Raw genomic sequence first — 20420 nt, 5'->3', positions numbered from 1 at the left:
TTGAATTATTTCGAATTAATTTACCGTTGAGGCATCTCTGCAAATAATGTGTTTTGGCCTGATCTCCACAACAGATCTTGTAATGCATGAAATTCTTCTCTTAGGTAGGAGTTGACCTGTCGCATACTATCAAACTGCATCCTCTGCTCAAGGTCAAGTTCAAACCATGTTTCTTCTTGTTCAAGCAAACCAAACTGAAGTACATTTTGGTTAGTAGAGTCAAGAATATCAGCACCTATGGCTGTAAACAAGAACAAAAAACATGCTTTATTATTATCAGCTTAACTCAGTAACACATTCATTATTTAAATTTAGCGATTATTTTCATAACATTTACACTAGGAAAAGATCACTTACCACCACAAGGCATTGCTACAGTGAGATCTATGTTGATTTTCAACTTGGCATCTATATCTGTATCAGGTACAAACTTGAATACAAAGCGACTGCTCAGAAAATATGACACTTCAGCATATATAAGAATTATTATGATAACAAGAGTCAGCAAGGACACTGCAAAAGAGAGAAAAATAACAGTTCCTCACAGACATAAACAATAAACACAGGTAACTTCACTGCAAACAGCTACGGCTTTAGGAGCTGCATCGCCCTAACATTAATATCACTGTATGTAGACTGCAGTCATCAAACAAACATCATACAAAGTGATTCTGCATAAAATAATAATAATAATAATGTCAATGATATCATCATTCTGTCAGTCCATACAAAATAAAAAAGGCATTAGCAGTGTAGAAAAATTTAAGTTCTTAAGGAAGCATATAATCAAAAATAATTTAGACAAAGAAGCACTTTGGGGCTGAACACACAAACTTGAAATTAAGTTCATCTTATAACATTCTTTGAAGACACTTCTAAGCCTGGATAATTTTTAAAGGGTCCAGATTATTTAACAATAACCTGTGTGAGCTGTTCAACTGCTGTTCAAAGTCCTTTGTTGACACTGACAGAATTGCAATGTCATCGGCAAACCTCAAAGTCCACATTTCTTACCACTGAACTTTAATTCCTTTTCCATGTTTCTCCTTGACTTCCACTACTGCTTGCTCAGTGTATAAACTGAATAACCTCAGGCATACGCTACAACCCTGTCTCGCTCTCTTTATCTACTCTGCCCTTCCATGTTTACTGACAGTTCCAACTTCCATACAAGTTTTAAACAACCTTTTGCTACCTGTATTTTATCCCTGCTACCTTCAGAATTTCAAAGAATGTATTTACTCAACACTGTCAAAAGCTTTCTCTAACTCTACAAATGTTATAAACATAGGTTTACTTTTCTTCAATCTAACTTCTAAGACAAGTTGTATGGTCAGTGATCCTACATTTCTACGTAACCCAGTCTGATCTTCCCCGAGACTGGCTTCCACCAATTTCTCCATTCTTCTGTAATTTTGCAACAATGATTTATTAAACTTTAAGTTCAGTAATATTCACAGCTGTCAACATGTGTCTTCTCTGAGAGTGGAATTATTACATTCCTCTTGAAGTCTGAAGGTGTTCCGCCTGTGTCATATCTTGCACACAAGGAGGCAACAGTTCTGTCTCTTTCAAGGATCTCAATAAATCTGAGGAATACTAAGTGCAAACTTGAGGGTGGGGTACAGAGGCCATTATTGTTGTTAACTTGTACAGCAAGTGAGTGGAATACATTTGTTTCCTAACATGAAACACAGCATACAGACATTTACAGTGTTGTGCAGTTATTTTCAAACAAAACACAGTTACTCCACATTCAGTGCTCTTGAGTACTTTCTATAAAAATACTTAGAAAATATCTCTGAACAACCTACAGAATTTTGTTTGTGGGATTCAGGTTCACCCCTGTAGATGATGAGGCTGCTAATTTCTGAATACATAATGCATTTAACGAAATTTACATTTGCCGACATATTCTATGGATCAAGTGAGCTGTATTTATTTTATGAAGTAACTAGAAGCGGATTTTCATCTTCACCCCCTCCTCACACACAAATCAATGAGTTTTTAGAAACTGATATTATTTTGTAAAAAGTCTCTCTTCTTGCTTTCTAGAAGTGAAATTTATATTTTGTGTTTTAAGAATTATTCCAATCATTCTTAGCCAAATTTGTTATGCAATCAGCATTACGAACACTATCTAACAATGTGGGACTCATGAAGGTTTTTTCTTATAATCAGTATCTATCAGTTATAATCAATATTGCAGTCTGCTCACTCATCGTTTTTTAAAATAAGATTACACATCTTCAGAAATGCTTTCTAAGTAATGATTCACGTTTTTGGCCAATAAATTTGACATTCCTTTCCTTGGCTTTATTTCTTTAAGTGATTTCTCATTAATTTTACTGCCGCTATTTGTGCTTCCCATTGACAAGTCATTCAAATTTGGAACCCATTCTGTGATTTTACACGTGACAGTCATCAGTCAAACAGGTCAGCATCTGTGGGACTTTGTTTCCTACTGGTGACAGGTTTTTTATTATTTTTTATTTTTTTGAGTTATCTGTTGTTGTGGTCTTCAGTCCTGAGACTGGTTTGATGCAGCTCTCCATGCTACTCTATCCTGAGCAAGCTTCTTCATCTCCCAGTACGAACTGAAACCCACATCCTTCTGAATCTGCTTGGTGTATTCATCTCTTGGTCTCCCTCTACGATTTTTACCCTCCACACTGCCCTCCAATACTAAATTGGTGATCCCTTGATGTCTCAGAACATGTCCTACCAACTAATCCCTTCTTCTAGTCAAGTTGTGCCACAAGCTCCTCTTCTCCCCAATTTTATTCAATACCTCCTCATTAGTTATGTGATCTACCCATCTAATCTTCAGCATTCTTCTGTAGCACCACATTTTGAAAGCTTCTATTCTCTTCTTGTCTAAACTATTTATCGTCCATGTTTCACTTTCATACATGGCTACACTCCATACAAATACTTTCAGAAACGACTTCCTCACATTTAAATCTATACTCGATGTTAACAAATTTCTGTTCTTCAGAAACGCTTTCCTTCCCATTGCCAGTCTACATTTTATATCCTCTCTACTTCGACCATCATCAGTTATTTTGCTCCCCAAATTGCAAAACTCCTTTACTACTTTAAGTGTCTCATTTCCTAATCTAATACCCTCAGCATCACCCGACTTAATTCGACTTCATTCCATTATCCTCATTTTGCTTTTGTTGATGTTGTTCTTATATCCTCCCTTCAAGACACTATCCATTCCGTTCAACTGCTCTTCCAAGTCCTTTGCTGTCTCTGACAGAATTACAATGTCATCGGCGAACCTAAAAGTTTTTATTTCTTCTCCATGGATTTTATTACCTACTCCGAATTTTTCTTTTGTTTCCTTCACTGCTTGCTCAATATACGGATTGAATAACATTGGGGAGAGGCTACAACCCTGTCTCACTCCCTTCCCAACCACTGCTTCCCTTTCATGCCCCTCAACTCTTATAACTGCCATCTGGTTTCTGTACAAATTATAAATAGCCTTTCGCTCCCTGTATTTTACCCCTGCCACCTTCAGAATTTGAAAGAGAGTATTTCAATCAACACTGTCAAAAGCTTTCTCTAAGTCTACAAATGCTAGAAACGTAGGTTTGCCTTTCCTTAGTCTTTCTTATAAGATAAGTTGTAGGGCCAGTATTGTCTCACGTGTTCCAACATTTCTACGGAATCCAAACTGATCTTCCCCGAGGTCAGCTTCTATCAGTTTTTCCATTTGTCTGTAAAGAATTCACGTTAGTATTTTGCAGCTGTGACTTATTAAACTGATAGTTCGGTAATTTTCACATCTGTCAACACCTGCTTTCTTTGGGATTTGAATTATTATATTTTTCTTGAAGTCTGAGGGTATTTCGACTGTCTCATACATCTTGCTCACCAGATGGTAGAGTTTTGTCAGTACTGGCTCTTGTATAGACCCTCTATATACTCCTTCCACCTTTCTGCTTTCCCTTCTTTGCTTAGAACTGGGTTTCCATCAAAGCTCTTGATATTCATGCAAGTGGTTCTCCTTTCTCCAAAGGTCTCTCTAATTTTTCTGTAGGCAATATCTATCTTACAACTGGAACCAAACTTGTGCTCTGAGACTCTATTTTTAAGGCCTACATCTGAAATTGAAATAGAAAAGACACTTCACAGCAAAATTGAAAAAAAGTCATCTGCTGGACAAGATTAAATTCCATGCTTCCTCCTCCATAATTGCAGTAACTTTATCAGTAAACCCCTAGCCCACATAATAAACTTCTCATTCCTGAATGGTGCATTTCCTGGTATGCTCAAAATTGCAAAAATTATACCTGCCCACAAAAAAGGAAGCAAAGAGGATCCCAGTAATAATCGACCCATTGCACTGCTTTCAACTTTTAGTAAAGTATTTGAATATATAATGGCCACCAGAATCATGTCCTTTTTAGACAAAGAAAATATCCTGTCACCTGCTCAGTTCGGCTTACAAAGTAAGAAAGCTACAACTGATGCAATACAAGAATTTCTAGTTCATGCACTGGAGCTTGTGGACAAAAAACTCCCAGCCATAGGTATCTTCCTAGATCTAACAAAGGCCTTCGACATTGTTAATCATAGTATACTTTTGCAAAAGATGCATTCCTATGGAATAAGAGGAAATGCCTATGACTGGTTTAAAATCTATCTGGAAGATCGAATTAAATGAAACTAAGCTCTCAGGTACAGCTAGCACTGTACATTCCTCCATACATACCATAAAGCAAGGTGTTCCCCAAGGCTCCGTCCTGGGCCCCTTACTTTACATAAATGACCTTCCTCACAGCCTACCAGACACAAAAACCCTTTTGTTTGATGATGACACCTCTGTACTCATATCTGTGCCTGAACAAATTCTCCAATCTAATATAGATAGGACCACAGATCAAATAAGTCAATGGCTTCAAAGTAACAGGCTGCTTCTTAATGCAAAAAAGACAATTGGAATAACCTTCCACACTGCCCAAAACAGAAATCCATTACTACCAACTATATCACTGGAAAGAAATAATGTTAAACTTGAAAATGAAATAAAATTTTTGGGGGTCACTATTACTGATACGCTCACATGGAAAAGGCACATTGACGTTACCAGCACAAAACTTAGTAAAGTATGCTTCATGATTAGATCAATAAGGAACGTCACTAACACAAGTACCCTAACCACAATGTACCATGCACTCTTTCACTCTGTACTTAACTACGGAATCAGCTTCTGGGGCCAAAATTCTGAATCAATTAAGATATTCAAACTGCAAAAGAAGATAGTCAGAACAGTTATGTTCAAAAAACAAAGAGACACTTGTAAACCATTATTTAAGAAACTACATATTTTGCCCCTCCCATGCCAATACATACTAGAATTATTATTCTTTACCAAAAAAAGTATCAACAAAATTAGCGAAAATATGGATTACCACGATTGTGACAAGATCAAAAACCTCTCTAAGAATACTTCCCCACTCAACAAAACTGTACAGTGATGGTGTCAAGTGCATGGGAATAAAATTATATAACCATCTTCCAACTTTTATACAAGAAATCCAAGAAATAAATAAATTCAAACAGACAGTGAAATCTCTTTTAATAAAAGACTGCTTTTATACCATCCAGGAATATTTGGAATCAAAATTGTCTTAGTGTATGATAATGTATCAAAGCTGAATGTTATTAAGTCAATTTTGTCACATCATGTAACAATTCTCTGTAAAGCTGTAACTTTAAGTAACATAATTTGTAGGTAATGTAAAATAATCATTCTTCTGTGTTCTTGTTTACTGTTTTAGACTCCTGTAAACTGTGTATTTGTATTGACTTATCCCATATCAGTTGTACAAGCCACTGTACTGATTTGATCTACAGGACAAATAAATAATAAATAAATAAATAAATAAATAAATCTTACCCCTAGTGAGATAAGCCTCTACATCCTTACATTTGTCCTCTAGCCATCCCTGCTTAGCCATTTTGCACTTCCTGACTATCTCAGTTTTGAGACGTTTATATTCCTTTTTGCCTGCTTCATTTACTGCATTTTTATATTTTCTCCTTTCATCAATTAAATTCAATATTTCTTCTGTTACCCAAGGGTTTCTATTAGCCCTCGTCTTTTTACCTACTTGATCCTCTGCTGCCTTCACTATTTCATCCCTCAAAGCTACCCATTCTTCTTCTACTGTATTTCTTTCCCCCATTCCTGTCAATTGTTCCCTTATGCTCTCCTTGAAACCCTGTACAACCTCTGGTTCTTTCAGTTTATCCAGGTCCCATCTTCTTAAATTCCCACCTTTTTGTAGTTTCTTCAGTTTTAATCTACAGTTCATAACCAATAGATTGTGGTCAGAGTCCACATCTGCCCCTGGAAATGTCTTACAATTTACAACCTGGTTCCTAAATCTCTGTCTTACCATTATATAATCTATCTGATATCTTCTAGTATCTGCAGGGTTCTTCCATGTACACAACCTTCTTTCATGATTCTTGAACCAAGTGTTGGCTATGATTAACTTATGCTCCGTGCAAAAATCTACGAGGCGGCTTCCTCTTTCATTTCTTAGCCCCAATCTATATTCACCTACTATGTTTCCTTCTCTCCCTTTTCCTGCTTTCGAATTCCAGTCACCCATGACTATTAAATTTTCGTCTCCCTTCACTACCTGAATAATTTCTTTTATCTCATCATACATTTCATCAATTGCTTCATCATCTGCAGAGCTAGTTGGCATATAAACTTGTACTACAGTAGTAGGCGTGGGCCTTGTGTCTATCTTGGCCACAATAATGCGTTCACTATGTTGTTTGTAGTTGCTTACCCGTACTCCTATTTTTTTATCAATTATTAAACCTACTCCTGCATTGCCCCTATTTGATTTTGTATTTATAACTCAAGAGGACATCGTTATCAGGAGAAAGAAAACTGGCATTCTACGGATCGGAGCATGGAATGTCAGATCCCTTAATCGGGCAGGTAGGTTAGAAAATTTAAAAAGGGAAATGGATAGGTCAAAGTTAGATATAGTGGGAATTAGTGAAGTTCAGTGGCAGGAGGAACAAGACTTTTGGTCAGGTGATTACAGGGTTATAAATACAAAATCAAATAGGGGTAATGCAGGAGTAGGTTTAATAATGAATAAAAAAATAGGAGTGCGGGTTAGTTACTACAAACAGCATAGTGAACGCATTATTGTGGCCAAGATAGACAAAGTTTATATGCCAACTAGCTCTGCAGATGATGAAGAAATTGATGAAATGTATGACGAGATAAAAGAAATTATTCAGGTAATGAAGGGAGACGAAAATTTAATAGTCATGGGTGACTGGAATTCGTCAGTAGGAAAAGAGAGAGAAGGAAACATAGTAGGTGAATATGGATTGGGGGGAAGAAATGAAAGAGGAAGCCGCCTTGTAGAATTTTGCACAGAGCATAACTTAATCATAGCTAACACTTGGTTCAAGAATCATAAAAGAAGGTTGTATACCTGGAAGAATCCTGGAGATACTAAAAGGTATCAGATAGATTATATAATGGTAAGACAGAGATTTAGGAACCAGGTTTTAAATTGTAAGACATTTCCAGGGGCAGATGTGGATTCTGACCACAATCTATTGGTTAGGAACTGCAGATTGAAACTGAAGAAACTGCAAAAAGGTGGGAATTTAAGAAGATGGGACCTGGATAAACTGAAAGAACCAGAGGTTGTAGAGAGTTTCAGGGAGAGCATAAGGGAACAATTGACAGGAATGGGGGAAAGAAATACAGTAGAAGAAGAATGGGTAGCTCTGAGGGATGAAGTAGTGAAGGCAGCAGAGGATCAAGTAGGTAAAAAGACGAGGGCTAATAGAAATCCTTGGGTAACAGAAGAAATATTGAATTTAATTGATGAAAGGAGAAAATATAAAAATGCAGTAAATGAAGCAGGCAAAAAGGAATACAAACGTCTCAAACATGAGATCGACAGGAAGTGCAAAATGGCTAAGCAGGGATGGCTAGAGGACAAATGTAAGGATGTAGAGGCTTGTCTCACTAGGGGTAAGATAGATACTGCCTACAGGAAAATTAAAGAGACCTTTGGAAAGAAAAGAACCACTTGTATGAATATCAAGAGCTCAGATGGCAACCCAGTTCTAAGCAAAGAAGGGAAGGCAGAAAGGTGGAAGGAGTATATAGAGGGTTTATACAAGGGCGATGTACTTGAGGACAATATTATGGAAATGGAAGAGGATGTAGATGAAGATGAAATGGGAGATAAGATACTGCGTGAAGAGTTTGACAGAGCACTGAAAGACCTGAGTCAAAACAAGGCCCCGGGAGTAGACAACATTCCATTAGAACTACTGATGGCCTTGGGAGAGTCAGTCATGACAAAACTATACCATCTGGTGAGCAAGATGTATGAGACAGGCGAAATACCCACAGACTTCAAGAAGAAAATAATAATTCCAATCCCAAAGAAAGCAGGTGTTGACAGATGTGAAAATTACCGAACTATCAGTTTAATAAGTCCCAGCTGCAAAATATTAACGCGAATTCTTTACAGACGAATGGAAAAACTGGTAGAAGCGGACCTCGGGGAAGATCAGTTTGGATTCCGTAGAAATGTTGGAACACGTGAGGCAATACTAACCTTACGACTTATCTTAGAAGAAAGATTAAGAAAAGGCAAACCTACGTTTCTAGCATTTGTAGACTTAGAGAAAGCTTTTGACAACGTTAACTGGAATACTCTCTTTCAAATTCTGAATGTGGCAGGGGTAAAATACAAGGAGCGAAAGGCTATTTACAATTTGTACAGAAATCAGATGGCAGTTATAAGAGGTGAGGGACATGAAAGGGAAGCAGTGGTTGGGAAGAGAGTGAGACAGGGTTGTAGCCTCTCTCCGATGTTATTCAATCTGTATATTGAGCAAGCAGTAAAGGAAACAAAAGATAAATTCGGAGTAGGTATTAAAATTCATGGAGAAGAAGTAAAAACTTTGAGGTTTGCCGATGACATTGTAATTCTGTCAGAGACAGCAAAGGACTTGGAAGAGCAGTTGAATGGAATGGACAGTGTCTTGAAAGGAGGATATAAGATGAACATCAACAAAAGCAAAACGAGGATAATGGAATGTAGTCAAATTAAATCGGGTGATGCTGAGGGGATTAGATTAAGAAATGAGACACTTAAAGTAGTAAAGGAGTTTTGCTATTTAGGGAGTAAAATAACTGATGATGGTCGAAGCAGAGAAGATATAAAATGTAGACTGGCAATGGCAAGGAAATCGTTTCTGAAGAAGAGAAAATTGTTAACATCGAGTATAGATTTAAGTGTCAGAAAGTCGTTTCTGAAAGTATTTGTATGGAGTGTAGCCATGTATGGAAGTGAAACATGGACGATAAATAGTTTGGACAAGAAGAGAACAGAAGCTTTCGAAATGTGGTGCTACAGAAGAATGCTGAAGATAAGGTGGGTAGATCACGTAACTAATGAGGAGGTATTGAATAGGATTGGGGAGAAGAGAAGTTTGTGGCACAACTTGACTAGAAGAAGGGATCGGTTGGTAGGACATGATTTGAGGCATCAAGGGATCACAAATTTAGCATTGGAGGGTAGCGTGGAGGGTAAAAATCGTAGAGGGAGACCAAGAGATCAATACACTAAGCAGATTCAGAAGGATGTAGGTTGCAGTAGGTACTGGGAGATGAAGAAGCTTGCACAGGATAGAGTAGCATGGAGAGCTGCATCAAACCAGTCTGAGGACTGAAGACCACAACAACAACAACAACATTTATAACCCTGTATTCACCCGACCAAAAGTCTTGTTCCTCCTGCCACCGAACTTCACTAATTCCCACTATATCTAACTTTAACCTATCCATTTCCCTTTTTAAATTTTCTAACCTACCTGCCCGATTAAGGGATCTGACATTCCACACTCCGATCCGTAGAATGCCAGTTTTCTTTCTCCTGATAACGACGTCCTATTGAGTAGTCCCCGCACGGAGATCCGAGTGCGGGACTATTTTACCTCCGGAATATTTTACCCACGAGGATGCCATCATCATTAACCATACAGTAAAGCTGCATACCCTCGGGAAAAATTATGGCTGTAGTTTCCCCTTGCTTTCAACCGTTCGCAGTACCAGCACAGCAAGGCCGTTTTGGTTAGTGTTACAAGGCCAGATCAGTCAATCATCCAGACTGTTGCCCCTGCAACTACTGAAAAGGCTGCTGCCCCTCTGCAGGAACCACGCATTTGTCTGGCCTCTCAACAGATACCCCTCCGTTGTGGTTGCACCTACGGTACGGCTATCTGTATCGCTGAGGCACGCAAGCCTCCCCACCAACAGCAAGGTCCATGGTTATCCCGTGCATATCTCGAGCGCTCACAACTTATGCCATTTGCTGAGAAGTATGGAAACTCTTAGACAGGATTAACAGTTACATGACATCATAAATTATCCACACAAAGACGGTACATAGTTTTAGAATGTACAGAATTACTTTTATTATTGACCAAGATGGTTACAAACCAATCAGAATAAAAGGAAACTAAAATCAACACTCAAAACTCATAACAAAGTGGCAACGACCGCAACACAAAACATGTCAGAGAGTTCTTATGACACAAAAGTACACAAAAAGGTGTCACTGCCATGGGTGTTTTGGAGATTTAATTATATGCAGTGGCAATTTGTAACAAACAGTTTAAAACATTTTTATTTCTTTTCCAAAATTCATTCTGGTTCATTGTTTAACCTATATGTTGTAGACCAAAAAAGCTCTTCAGTAACTTTTGACATGTTTGCTCAAACTGCATAGACACGTTTATTTACATTGTAGTGCTTTGAGAATATTTTAAATAGAAGTGTGAGAGAGACGAATCTGACCTACTGCGCATTGCATGTTTGTTTGTGCAGCTCTAAAAACAGTCGCGGCAGATGAACAGCGGCCAACAAGTCCCTGCTGTACGATCCATAGAGTTTCTGTGTATTTGTAGAGAAGAGCCTGTGCTATTCTTTGCTGGTTTAGTGACTGTGAGGATTGTTAAGAACAAATGAAGAAATTAGATTAGACTTCCAGTAATATCAGCGATTACATATGTAAGTTTAAAATCGAAGAGGACACACCATTTTTTCTGTAAGCCATATCCAATACCAGTAAGTTTGAAATAAGCAGTTAAGGAGGAAACTGACAAATTGATTGACAACAATATAACAGAACGTAGTCCTAGAGTCATGAATAACCCTTTAGTAGTGGTAAAAAAGGTTACAGGAGGTGTGCGATTAGTGCTAGACACGCATACACTGAATAAGCATATAGAGACAGAATGAGACAGACCAATTAACATCGATGAATTATTATCCAAATTTGAAAAAGCAAGGTTTTTTTAACACGATGGACCTGACGGGGGGGATATTGGCAAATTAGGCTACATCCTGAATCAAAGAAGTATACAGCATTTCTGTTTGATGGTAAATCATATCATTTCAATGTGTCACTGTTCAGACTATATAACTCAGTATCTGTATTTACATGTGCTCTGTATGAGGCATTAGGAAAAGATTTGTGTGTGTGTGTGTGTGTGTGTGTGTGTGTGTGTGTGTGTGTGTGTGTGTTTGAGGTTTACGGGCACTAAACAGCGGGGTCATCTGCGCCCAAACGCATAAAAACAGGAACACATGCAGTGAAGGGACTAAGACGGACAGGGAACAAGGAGAACGGCTAAAAGACACAGATATGACGCAGTTTCAAATCCTCACATACAGAGGTAATCGTTACTGGCTGACCTCTTACCTAAAACCTGGGTGAGCCAGTCACCCAGCAGCACATTAAAACCCTCTCCCTAAAATTCGAGGCAACAAATTGGACAGGACACAAAACCGTAAGACCTTAACTACAGTCCTTACGTCATCTTGTAAAATAGAGGGCAAATCCGGTGGCAAGGAAACCACGGCCCTCTGGTCAGAGAATAAAAGACAGTCAAGTAAAATGTGGCGGACAGTAATCTGGACGCCACAAGCACTGCAGATTGGGGGGTCCTCCCGCCGGAGTAAAAAACCATGCGTTAAGGGACTGTGCCCGATGCGGAGGCGAGTGAGGAGAACCACATCCCGCCTGCATGACTGGTAGGACGTACGCCATGGCCGCGTGGTGGCCTTGACCAGACGCAGCTTATTGTCACCGACTGCCAGCCACTCCTCTTCCCATTGACGCAGAACGCGTAAACGCAGAAGGGAGGTAACAGCATGGAGGGGGACGGCACATGCAACAACGTGAGGGAGGGAACACGCATCTTTGGCAGCCACATCCGCCAGTTCGTTTCCCCGAATACCCACGTGCCCCGGCACCCAGCAGAAGGAAACCTCCTTCCCCTGCCGTTGCAGGTGGAGTAGGGCATCATGGATGTTCTGGACGACCGTATCCGCTGGGTACAAGTGTTGCATGGTCTGAAGGGCACTCAGGGAGTCAGAACAGATGAGGAACTTACGACTGGGAACACATCTCATCTGCTCCAATGCCCGCAGGATCGCAAACAATTCGGCATCAAAGATGGTAAACGCCGCAGGAAGCCGTAACTTGACGACTCGATCAGGGAAAACAACAGCACAACCAACAGAGTCCCCCTGTTTAGAGCCATCCGTAAATACTGGTACATGCTGGTTTAAAATATCATAAAATAAGGAGGTAAAAACAAACGCAGGAGTGCAGCTCCTCCGGTACTCCGACAAGTCTAAAAGGACGCTGGGCCTCTGGAGCAACCAGGGAGGCAGGCGAGTAAAACCTTGTCGTTGGTGGGCCACACGCTCGACACCAAGGGACTCAAGCAAATGCTTGGCACGAATCCCAAATGGTCCCGTTGCCCTGGGACGACTGGAAAAGAGACGTTCCATAGGCGGTCGGGCAACGGTAGGGTACGCAGGGGAGGTAGGACAGGCAAGGAATTGACACACCCGTCGCACCATGAGGAGTTTCCAATGGATGGCGAGCGGCGGTTCCCCTGCCTCAGCACACAGACTGGGGATAGGACTGGTACGGAAGGCACCAGTGGCCAGCCTGATACCCTCATGGTGTACTGCATCAAGGATCTTCAGATACGAAGGCCGTGCGGACCCATACACGGTGCAACCATAGTCAAGACGCGATCGGACGAAAGCCCTATAAAACTGCAGCAGACGCGCCCGATTTGCTCCCCAGGACCGATGGCTCAGACACTTCAAAATATTCAGCGCCTTCAGGGCCCGCACCTTGAGGTCTTTAAGGTGAGGCAACCACGACAACTTGGAATCAAAAGTGAGGCCCAGGAACCGCACAGTGTCGCTAAAAGGAAGAATGGTGTCCCTCAGACGCAATCCAGGGGAGGTAAAAAGACGTCGAGAATGATTAAAATGAACACACACACATTTGTCTGCAGAAAAGGTAAAACCCGTCTTCGCAGTCCATGCCTCTAATCGCTGTATCGTAAGCTGCAACTGCCGACTAGCAGTGACAAGACTGGAGGAAGAACAGAAAACAGCAAAATCGTCCACAAACAAGGAGCATTGGGCAGGACTCCGGACAGTGGACGTGATACTGTTAATGGCGACGGCAAAGAGGGTGACACTTAAAACGCTTCCCTGAGGAACACCATTCTCCTCCACATACAAATCAGATAGCACATTACCAACCCTATATCGAAAGAGGCGGTGGGAAAGAAAGGACCGAATGAAGATGGGGAGACGGCCACGAAAACCCCACTCGTGGAGTTGATTGAGGATATGGCGGCGCCAAGTAGTGTCATATGCCTTATGAATGTCAAAGAAGACACCGAGACAATGCTGGTTATGTAGGAAGGCCTGCTGGATGGCCGCCTCAAGCAGGGTCAAGTTGTCTATAGTTGAACGACATCTCCGAAAGCCACACTGCGAGGGGCTAAGGAGCTGCCTGGTTTCCAGCAGCCAAACCAGGCGACGGTTGACCATGCGTTCTAACGTCTTCCCGACACAGCTCATCAAAGCAATACTTTGATAACTACTGGGATGCGTTCGGTCCTTCCCCGGTTTGAGGAGGGGGATTAAAATCGCCTCCCTCCACGAGTCAGGGTACGTGCCAGATAACCATATCATATTAAAAAAATTCAGGAGAACTTCCTTGGAAGGCAGTAACAAGTGCTGCAGCATGCTGTACCGGATTCGATCATGGCCAGGCGCAGTATCATGAGCCACAGACAGCGCCGAATCCAGTTCCCACATTGTGAAGGGGCAGTTGTAGGGTTCAGAATTTGGAGACCGGAAGTCCAAGTGACCCCTCTCGATCGCAGTGCGGTAGCGGCAGAAATCTGGATCACAGTTAACAGTAGCGGTAGATTCCTCAAAATGCATGGCCAGTGTCTGGGCAATGTCTCTCGGCGCCGTGAGGAGACTTCCCTGATGCAGCAATGCCGTGACAGGGAGCTGGCCGAGTTTCACGGAAATCCTCCTGATGGCTTCCCATACTTTCGTAGAATTAGTGGAACGGGAGATGGAGTTCAAGAACGATTGCCATGACCGTCGTTTGCTCTCTTTAATCACTCGCCGCGCTTTGGCCCTTGCCACCCGAAAGGCCGCAAGATTGTCAGCTGAGGGACGGCACTTGAAGCGGCGCAGAGCTGCACGGCGGGCTCGGATGGCTGAGCGGCACTCAGTGGTCCACCAAGGGACAGGACGCCTCTTGGGATGACCGGATAACCATGGGATTGACAATTCAGCAACATGGGAGATCACAGCTGTAACATGGTCTACCCATTCGTGGACGCTGGCACAGTGTTCCAAAACAGCCAGTTGGCTGAAAAGTGTCCAGTCAGCTCTGCAGAGGAGCCACCGGGGCGGCACTGGTAATGCCATAGCCTCAGCCAGGAGGCGAATCCAAAGGGGGAAGTGGTCACTAGAATGGAGGTCTGCAGCAACCTCCCACAGAGCAGAATCCACGAGTGCTGGAGAGCAAAAGGAAAGGTCAATAGCTGATGACGACCCAGAAGCAGTACAGAAATGAGTGGGAGCACCAGAGTTGAGGATGCACAGTTCTTCAGACATCATGAGGTTTTCCAGAATGCGACCCCTGGGGCAAGTAGTCGAAGAGCCCCATAAGACATTATGAGCATTGAAGTCCCCCCAGAAGAAGTAATGGGCAGGGGAGTTGGCTAATAAGGTCTGTGAGAGCCTCAGAGTCTATCGCATCCTGAGGTGGTAAGTAAAGTGAACAGACTGTGAGCCTCCGACCCACAAGAAGGTCAACTGCAACTGCTTGCAAGTCTGTAACGAGAGGGAGCTCAGATGAGGGGTGCATGTCACGGACAAAAACCGCAACACCACCCTTTGCCCTTTCCCCCGTCAGATCATCTTTCCGATATACGGTATAGCCCCGTAAAGAAGGAGCATCAGTGGCCCGAAAATGTGTCTCTTGGAGACATAAGCACAAAGGGCAATCTCGTACAAGGAGTTGTAATTCGGCTACATGCGTCCTGAACCCATTCAGGTTCCACTGTAATATGAGAGCCAGTGATCAGGGTGGCTGAACTTTCACCCTGCATCTGTGTTTTGGAGGAGAGCGAGTACTGGCCGGAGATTTATTCCTGGGGCGAGAAGATCGCCCCCGGTCGACATCAATGTCCATCAGCTCCGATGACGACCCACGGGAGATGTCAGACAGTACGATGGCCTCGTCATCGGACCGACCCTGACCAGTCTCCTCAGGTGGCAAAACCTTCACCTTCGGCGTCTTTGTCTTGGGGGGCTTAGAAGGCAGAGCCTTGGCAGCAGGTGGAGCTGTACCTGCCTGGGCAGAAGGCGCCATATGGGAAGAGGCAGGAAGTACCCCAATGTCAGCAACCACGGCCTTGTCCGACGTTGCGGGGAGAGCCGCAGGTTTCAAAACAACCGCAGCAGCACAAGTGCACTGGCAAACGCAGGTATTAGTGCTAACACTAGCAACCTCCGTTTGCGTAGCAATAGTGGCCAACTGTACCGGGTTTTTCAGAGCGGAAGCGAAAGATGTCATAAACACAGGAGGTTGCATGGCCTTAAAGAGCTTCCTGGCCTCACCATAGGGGATGCGCTTAGATGTTTTGATCTCCTGGATCTTCCGTTCGTCGAGATAGATGGGGCAGACCCGGCTCCAGACAGGGTGACTCCCAGAGCAATTCACGCACTTCACAGGCGATGAACAATCGGCTCCTTCATGGGCAGGCTGACCACATTTACCACAAGTGGCTATCCCATTGCACCCCAACGTAGTATGCCCAAAGCGCTGACATTTAAAACAGCGCATTGGGTTGGGGAAATGTGGCCTTACTGGCAAACGTAAGAACCCCGCTTTAACATGCTCTGGGAGTCGTGGGCAACTGAACGTGAGAATAAACGAGTCGGATTTGACAAGGATCCCATCGACTCGTTTCATGATGTGCTGCACGTCAACAATACCTTCATCAGCCCATTCAGATTTTAACTCGTCTGTGGGGATATCCACCAAGTCCCTACATGTCACAACACCCTTACTGTAGTTCAGAGTGGAGTGGAGCTCGGTCTCGATAGCGTACTCACCGAGACAGGTTGCTTTCCGAAGAGAAGTGACCTGACGGGAACTAGATGTCTCAAATAACAGAGTCCCATTGCGCAGTCGCTTCACAGATTTAAGTGTTCCTGCAATTCCCTCAAGACCCTTGTGGATGTAAAAGGGAGAAACCCTCTCAAAGCTACCCTCCTTCCGTTTAATAATCAAAAACACATTCTGATTATCAGCATGTGCTCTGTTACGACAGTCTGATAAATCTCGATCAACACTAGGCGCTGGAGGACTCGCAGCACGAAGTCGCTTCTTCGATGGGGTGTGTTTTCCTACCAGTGGCCCACCCAAGCCACTGGTAAGGGGAAATGTAGAGGTCGAAGGGTCCATTGCGGTCCCACGAGCAGGTAGGGAACTAAAGGTCCGCTCAGACAGAGCCCCGCGTGCCTGAGTAAGCCTTATACAACTGGGGTGTGGCAGGTGCCCCAGAGGTTGCCCGCTTGCGACTGTTCCACCTCAACAGCCATGCATCTCATAGGCGCGGAGCACACCGGAAGATTGAGGGGTTTTTATAGAGGTTGGCCTTCTCGCAATCCAGACGGTCAAGCCAAGATTACCATTCCCCGCAGCACACAACATTCCACCGCCGCGCCATACGGTGGTCGCTGAAGCATGTCCGGGGGTTACGGTGACAGGAGACTGGCGGCGCTGACCAGTCCCCAGCTCAGGACCCCGGGGTCGCCAAGCCCGTACCCAGCAAATGAATGCTGAGCCCCTGGGGGCAGGAAAAGATTTATTGAAGGATTTAATAACATATGTAGATGAAATCCTCTTAATCTATGCTACCTGGGAAGAACATTGTCTAACCTTGAGTAAGACCCTGAAAAAATACACTCCTGGAAATGGAAAAAAGAACACATTGACACCGGTGTGTCAGACCCACCATATTTGCTCCGGACACTGCGAGAGGGCTGTACAAGCAATGATCACACGCACGGCACAGCGGACACACCAGGAACCGCGGTGTTGGCCGTCGAATGGCGCTAGCTGCGCAGCATTTGTGCACCGCCGCCGTCAGTGTCAGCCAGTTTGCCGTGGCATACGGAGCTCCATCGCAGTCTTTAACACTGGTAGCATGCCGCGACAGCGTGGACGTGAACCGTATGTGCAGTTGACGGACTTTGAGCGAGGGCGTATAGTGGGCATGCGGGCGGCCGGGTGGACGTACCGCCGAATTGCTCAACACGTGGGGCGTGAGGTCTCCACAGTACATCGATGTTGTCGCCAGTGGTCGGCGGAAGGTGCACGTGCCCGTCGACCTGGGACCGGACCGCAGCGACGCACGGATGCACGCCAAGACCGTAGGATCCTACGCAGTGCCGTAGGGGACCGCACCGCCACTTCCCAGCAAATTAGGGACACTGTTGCTCCTGGGGTATCGGCGAGGACCATTCGCAACCGTCTCCATGAAGCTGGGCTACGGTCCCGCACACCGTTAGGCCGTCTTCCGCTCACGCCCCAACATCGTGCAGCCCGCCTCCAGTGGTGTCGCGACAGGCGTGAATGGAGGGACGAATGGAGACGTGTCGTCTTCAGCGATGAGAGTCGCTTCTGCCTTGGTGCCAATGATGGTCGTATGCGTGTTTGGCGCCGTGCAGGTGAGTGCCACAATCGGGACTGCATATGACCGAGGCACACAGGGCCAACACCCGGCATCATGGTGTGGGGAGCGATCTCCTACACTGGCCGTACACCACTGGTGATCGTCGAGGGGACACTGAATAGTGCACGGTACATCCAAACCGTCATCGAACCCATCGTTCTACCATTCCTAGACCGGCAAGGGAACTTGCTGTTCCAACAGGACAATGCACGTCTGCATGTATCCCGTGCCACCCAACGTGCTCTAGAAGGTGTAAGTCAACTACCCTGGCCAGCAAGATCTCCGGATCTGTCCCCCATTGAGCATGTTTGGGACTGGATGAAGCGTCGTCTCACGCGGTCTGCACGTCCAGCACGAACGCTGGTCCAACTGAGGCGCCAGGTGTAAATGGCATGGCAAGCCGTTCCACAGGACTACATCCAGCATCTCTACGATCGTCTCCAAGGGAGAATAGCAGCCTGCATTGCTGTGAAAGGTGGATATACACTGTACTAGTGCCGACATTGTGCATGCTCTGTTGCCTGTGTCTATGTGCCTGTGGTTCTGTCAGTGTGATCATGCGATGTATCTGACCCCAGGAATGTGTCAATAAAGTTTCCCCTTCCTGGGACAATGAATTCACGGTGTTCTTATTTCAATTTCCAGGAGTGTATAAAGAAAAAGGTATTACAGTAAAATTGTCTAAATCACACTTTGCGTGACAAGAGCTTAAGTTTCAAGGGCATATTGTAGCGGTGCAGGGATTAGACCGGATCCTGAGTGCATAAAAGCTATTAAATAATGTTCACCCCCTAGAAACGAAAGCCAGTTGAAGGGATTTATAGGAATGGCCGGATACTATAGACGGTATATACGAGGTCAAGAACTGAACGACCCAAGAATTTTACATTATTAAGAGAGGAAATACCGTGGGTATGGGATCAAGAGGCAAATTATGTGTTTGAAAATGTAAAAAGAGCAATGGTAGAATCACCCATATTACATCATCTGAGTATGGGTGAGCCATTTAAAATTTCAACTGATGCATCTGATTATGGTATTGCCGAAGAACTTTTTCAATGATATTGGGGTCTAGATAATGTAAATCATAGATCCATAGTTTTTGCTAGCTGTAGTCTTAAAAAACGTGAACTAAACTACACAGCTACTGAAAAAGAACTATCAGCAATAGTATGGAGTATCCAAAAATTCCAAACACTAGTATGGGGGTCAGAAATCCATGTCTATACAGATCATCAAGCTCTATCCTTTTTAATGAGTAGTCGGTTGTTACATAGTAGATTAATGTGATGGATGTTGTGCCTACAGGAATATGATGTTAGGATACAGTATGTAAAAGGTTCTGAGAATATTGTACTGGACGCTTTGTCTAGGTTACCAGTAGGCGTGGAAGAGTTAAAACATACAGAGGGACCCGGCGTAATCTTCGAAATTAATTTTATGACAGTAGAATATCTGCACACCAGGGTACAAGAGGTGGCCCAAAGAATAACAGAAAACATCCATCATGATCCCTATTTTACAGAAATGTTTGCTGTGTGTATCAGGAATTCCTTACCTCCTAATCAAGCAGGAAAGTGGAAAATTACAGGGCATAATTTGTTTTGAAGAAACAGTACAACATCGCAACATTGGCGCATTTGCATTCCGAAGTTAATGGAAGAAGAAATTGTGTGGTATATTCATACAGGATATGAAAACTTTGGAATAAAAAAGTGTATAGCTAATATGATTAAGTTCTATTATTTTAAGAAGCTAGGACATAAAGTAGCATCTTCAATTAGGACCTGTGAAATATGTCAGAAAGTGAAAGAGAGTACGCACTGGATACGATCTTATAGCAGGGGATTTTTTTGGACCAGTTCCTACAGGAAAGAGAGGAGTGTCATACATTTTGGTCATCATAGAGTGCTGGTCAAAATATGTTAAGTTATATCCTATCAAAAGAGCAAATACACAGGTGGTTATACACTGTTTGCAACAGTACTTTCTGGAGGTGGACCTGGACATCTTACTGTCAACTACGAACTGAATCAGCAAATAGTTTCTAGAAATTTAGGTGAAAATGCACAACAAAGAGTGAGAAAGCATAATGAGAAAACTGTAGAACTGCAGAACAAGACTGATGACCTAGTCCTTGTAAAACAACATCTTCAGAGCTCTGCCCTGAAGAAAGAGACAAGTAAGTTTTTCCAAAAGTATGAAGGACCATATCGGGTTCAAATGGTAATCCATCCCAAGACATAATT

At 43.3% G+C, this 20420-nt stretch overlaps 1 protein-coding gene across 3 annotated transcripts in view; it reads right to left on the bottom strand.

Moving 5' to 3' along the window:
- LOC126235777 (endoplasmic reticulum-Golgi intermediate compartment protein 2) overlaps window positions 1-20420 on the bottom strand; it is a 93061-nt gene that overhangs the window by 56070 nt on the left and 16571 nt on the right. For all 3 annotated transcript variants that reach the window (XM_049944580.1, XM_049944579.1, XM_049944581.1), the window contains exons 3-4: window positions 358-513; window positions 25-241 (exon numbers count right to left, since the gene is read on the bottom strand). In XM_049944580.1, the coding sequence (XP_049800537.1) occupies window positions 25-241; window positions 358-513 (373 nt within the window). The remainder of the gene's footprint in view (window positions 1-24; window positions 242-357; window positions 514-20420) is intronic.

This window comes from Schistocerca nitens, chromosome 2 (assembly GCF_023898315.1).
Source record: "Schistocerca nitens isolate TAMUIC-IGC-003100 chromosome 2, iqSchNite1.1, whole genome shotgun sequence".
In the NCBI taxonomy this organism is placed as follows: domain Eukaryota; kingdom Metazoa; phylum Arthropoda; class Insecta; order Orthoptera; family Acrididae; genus Schistocerca; species Schistocerca nitens.
Note: the sequence above shows the minus strand (reverse complement) of the source record. Positions and strands in the feature narration are given on the sequence as shown.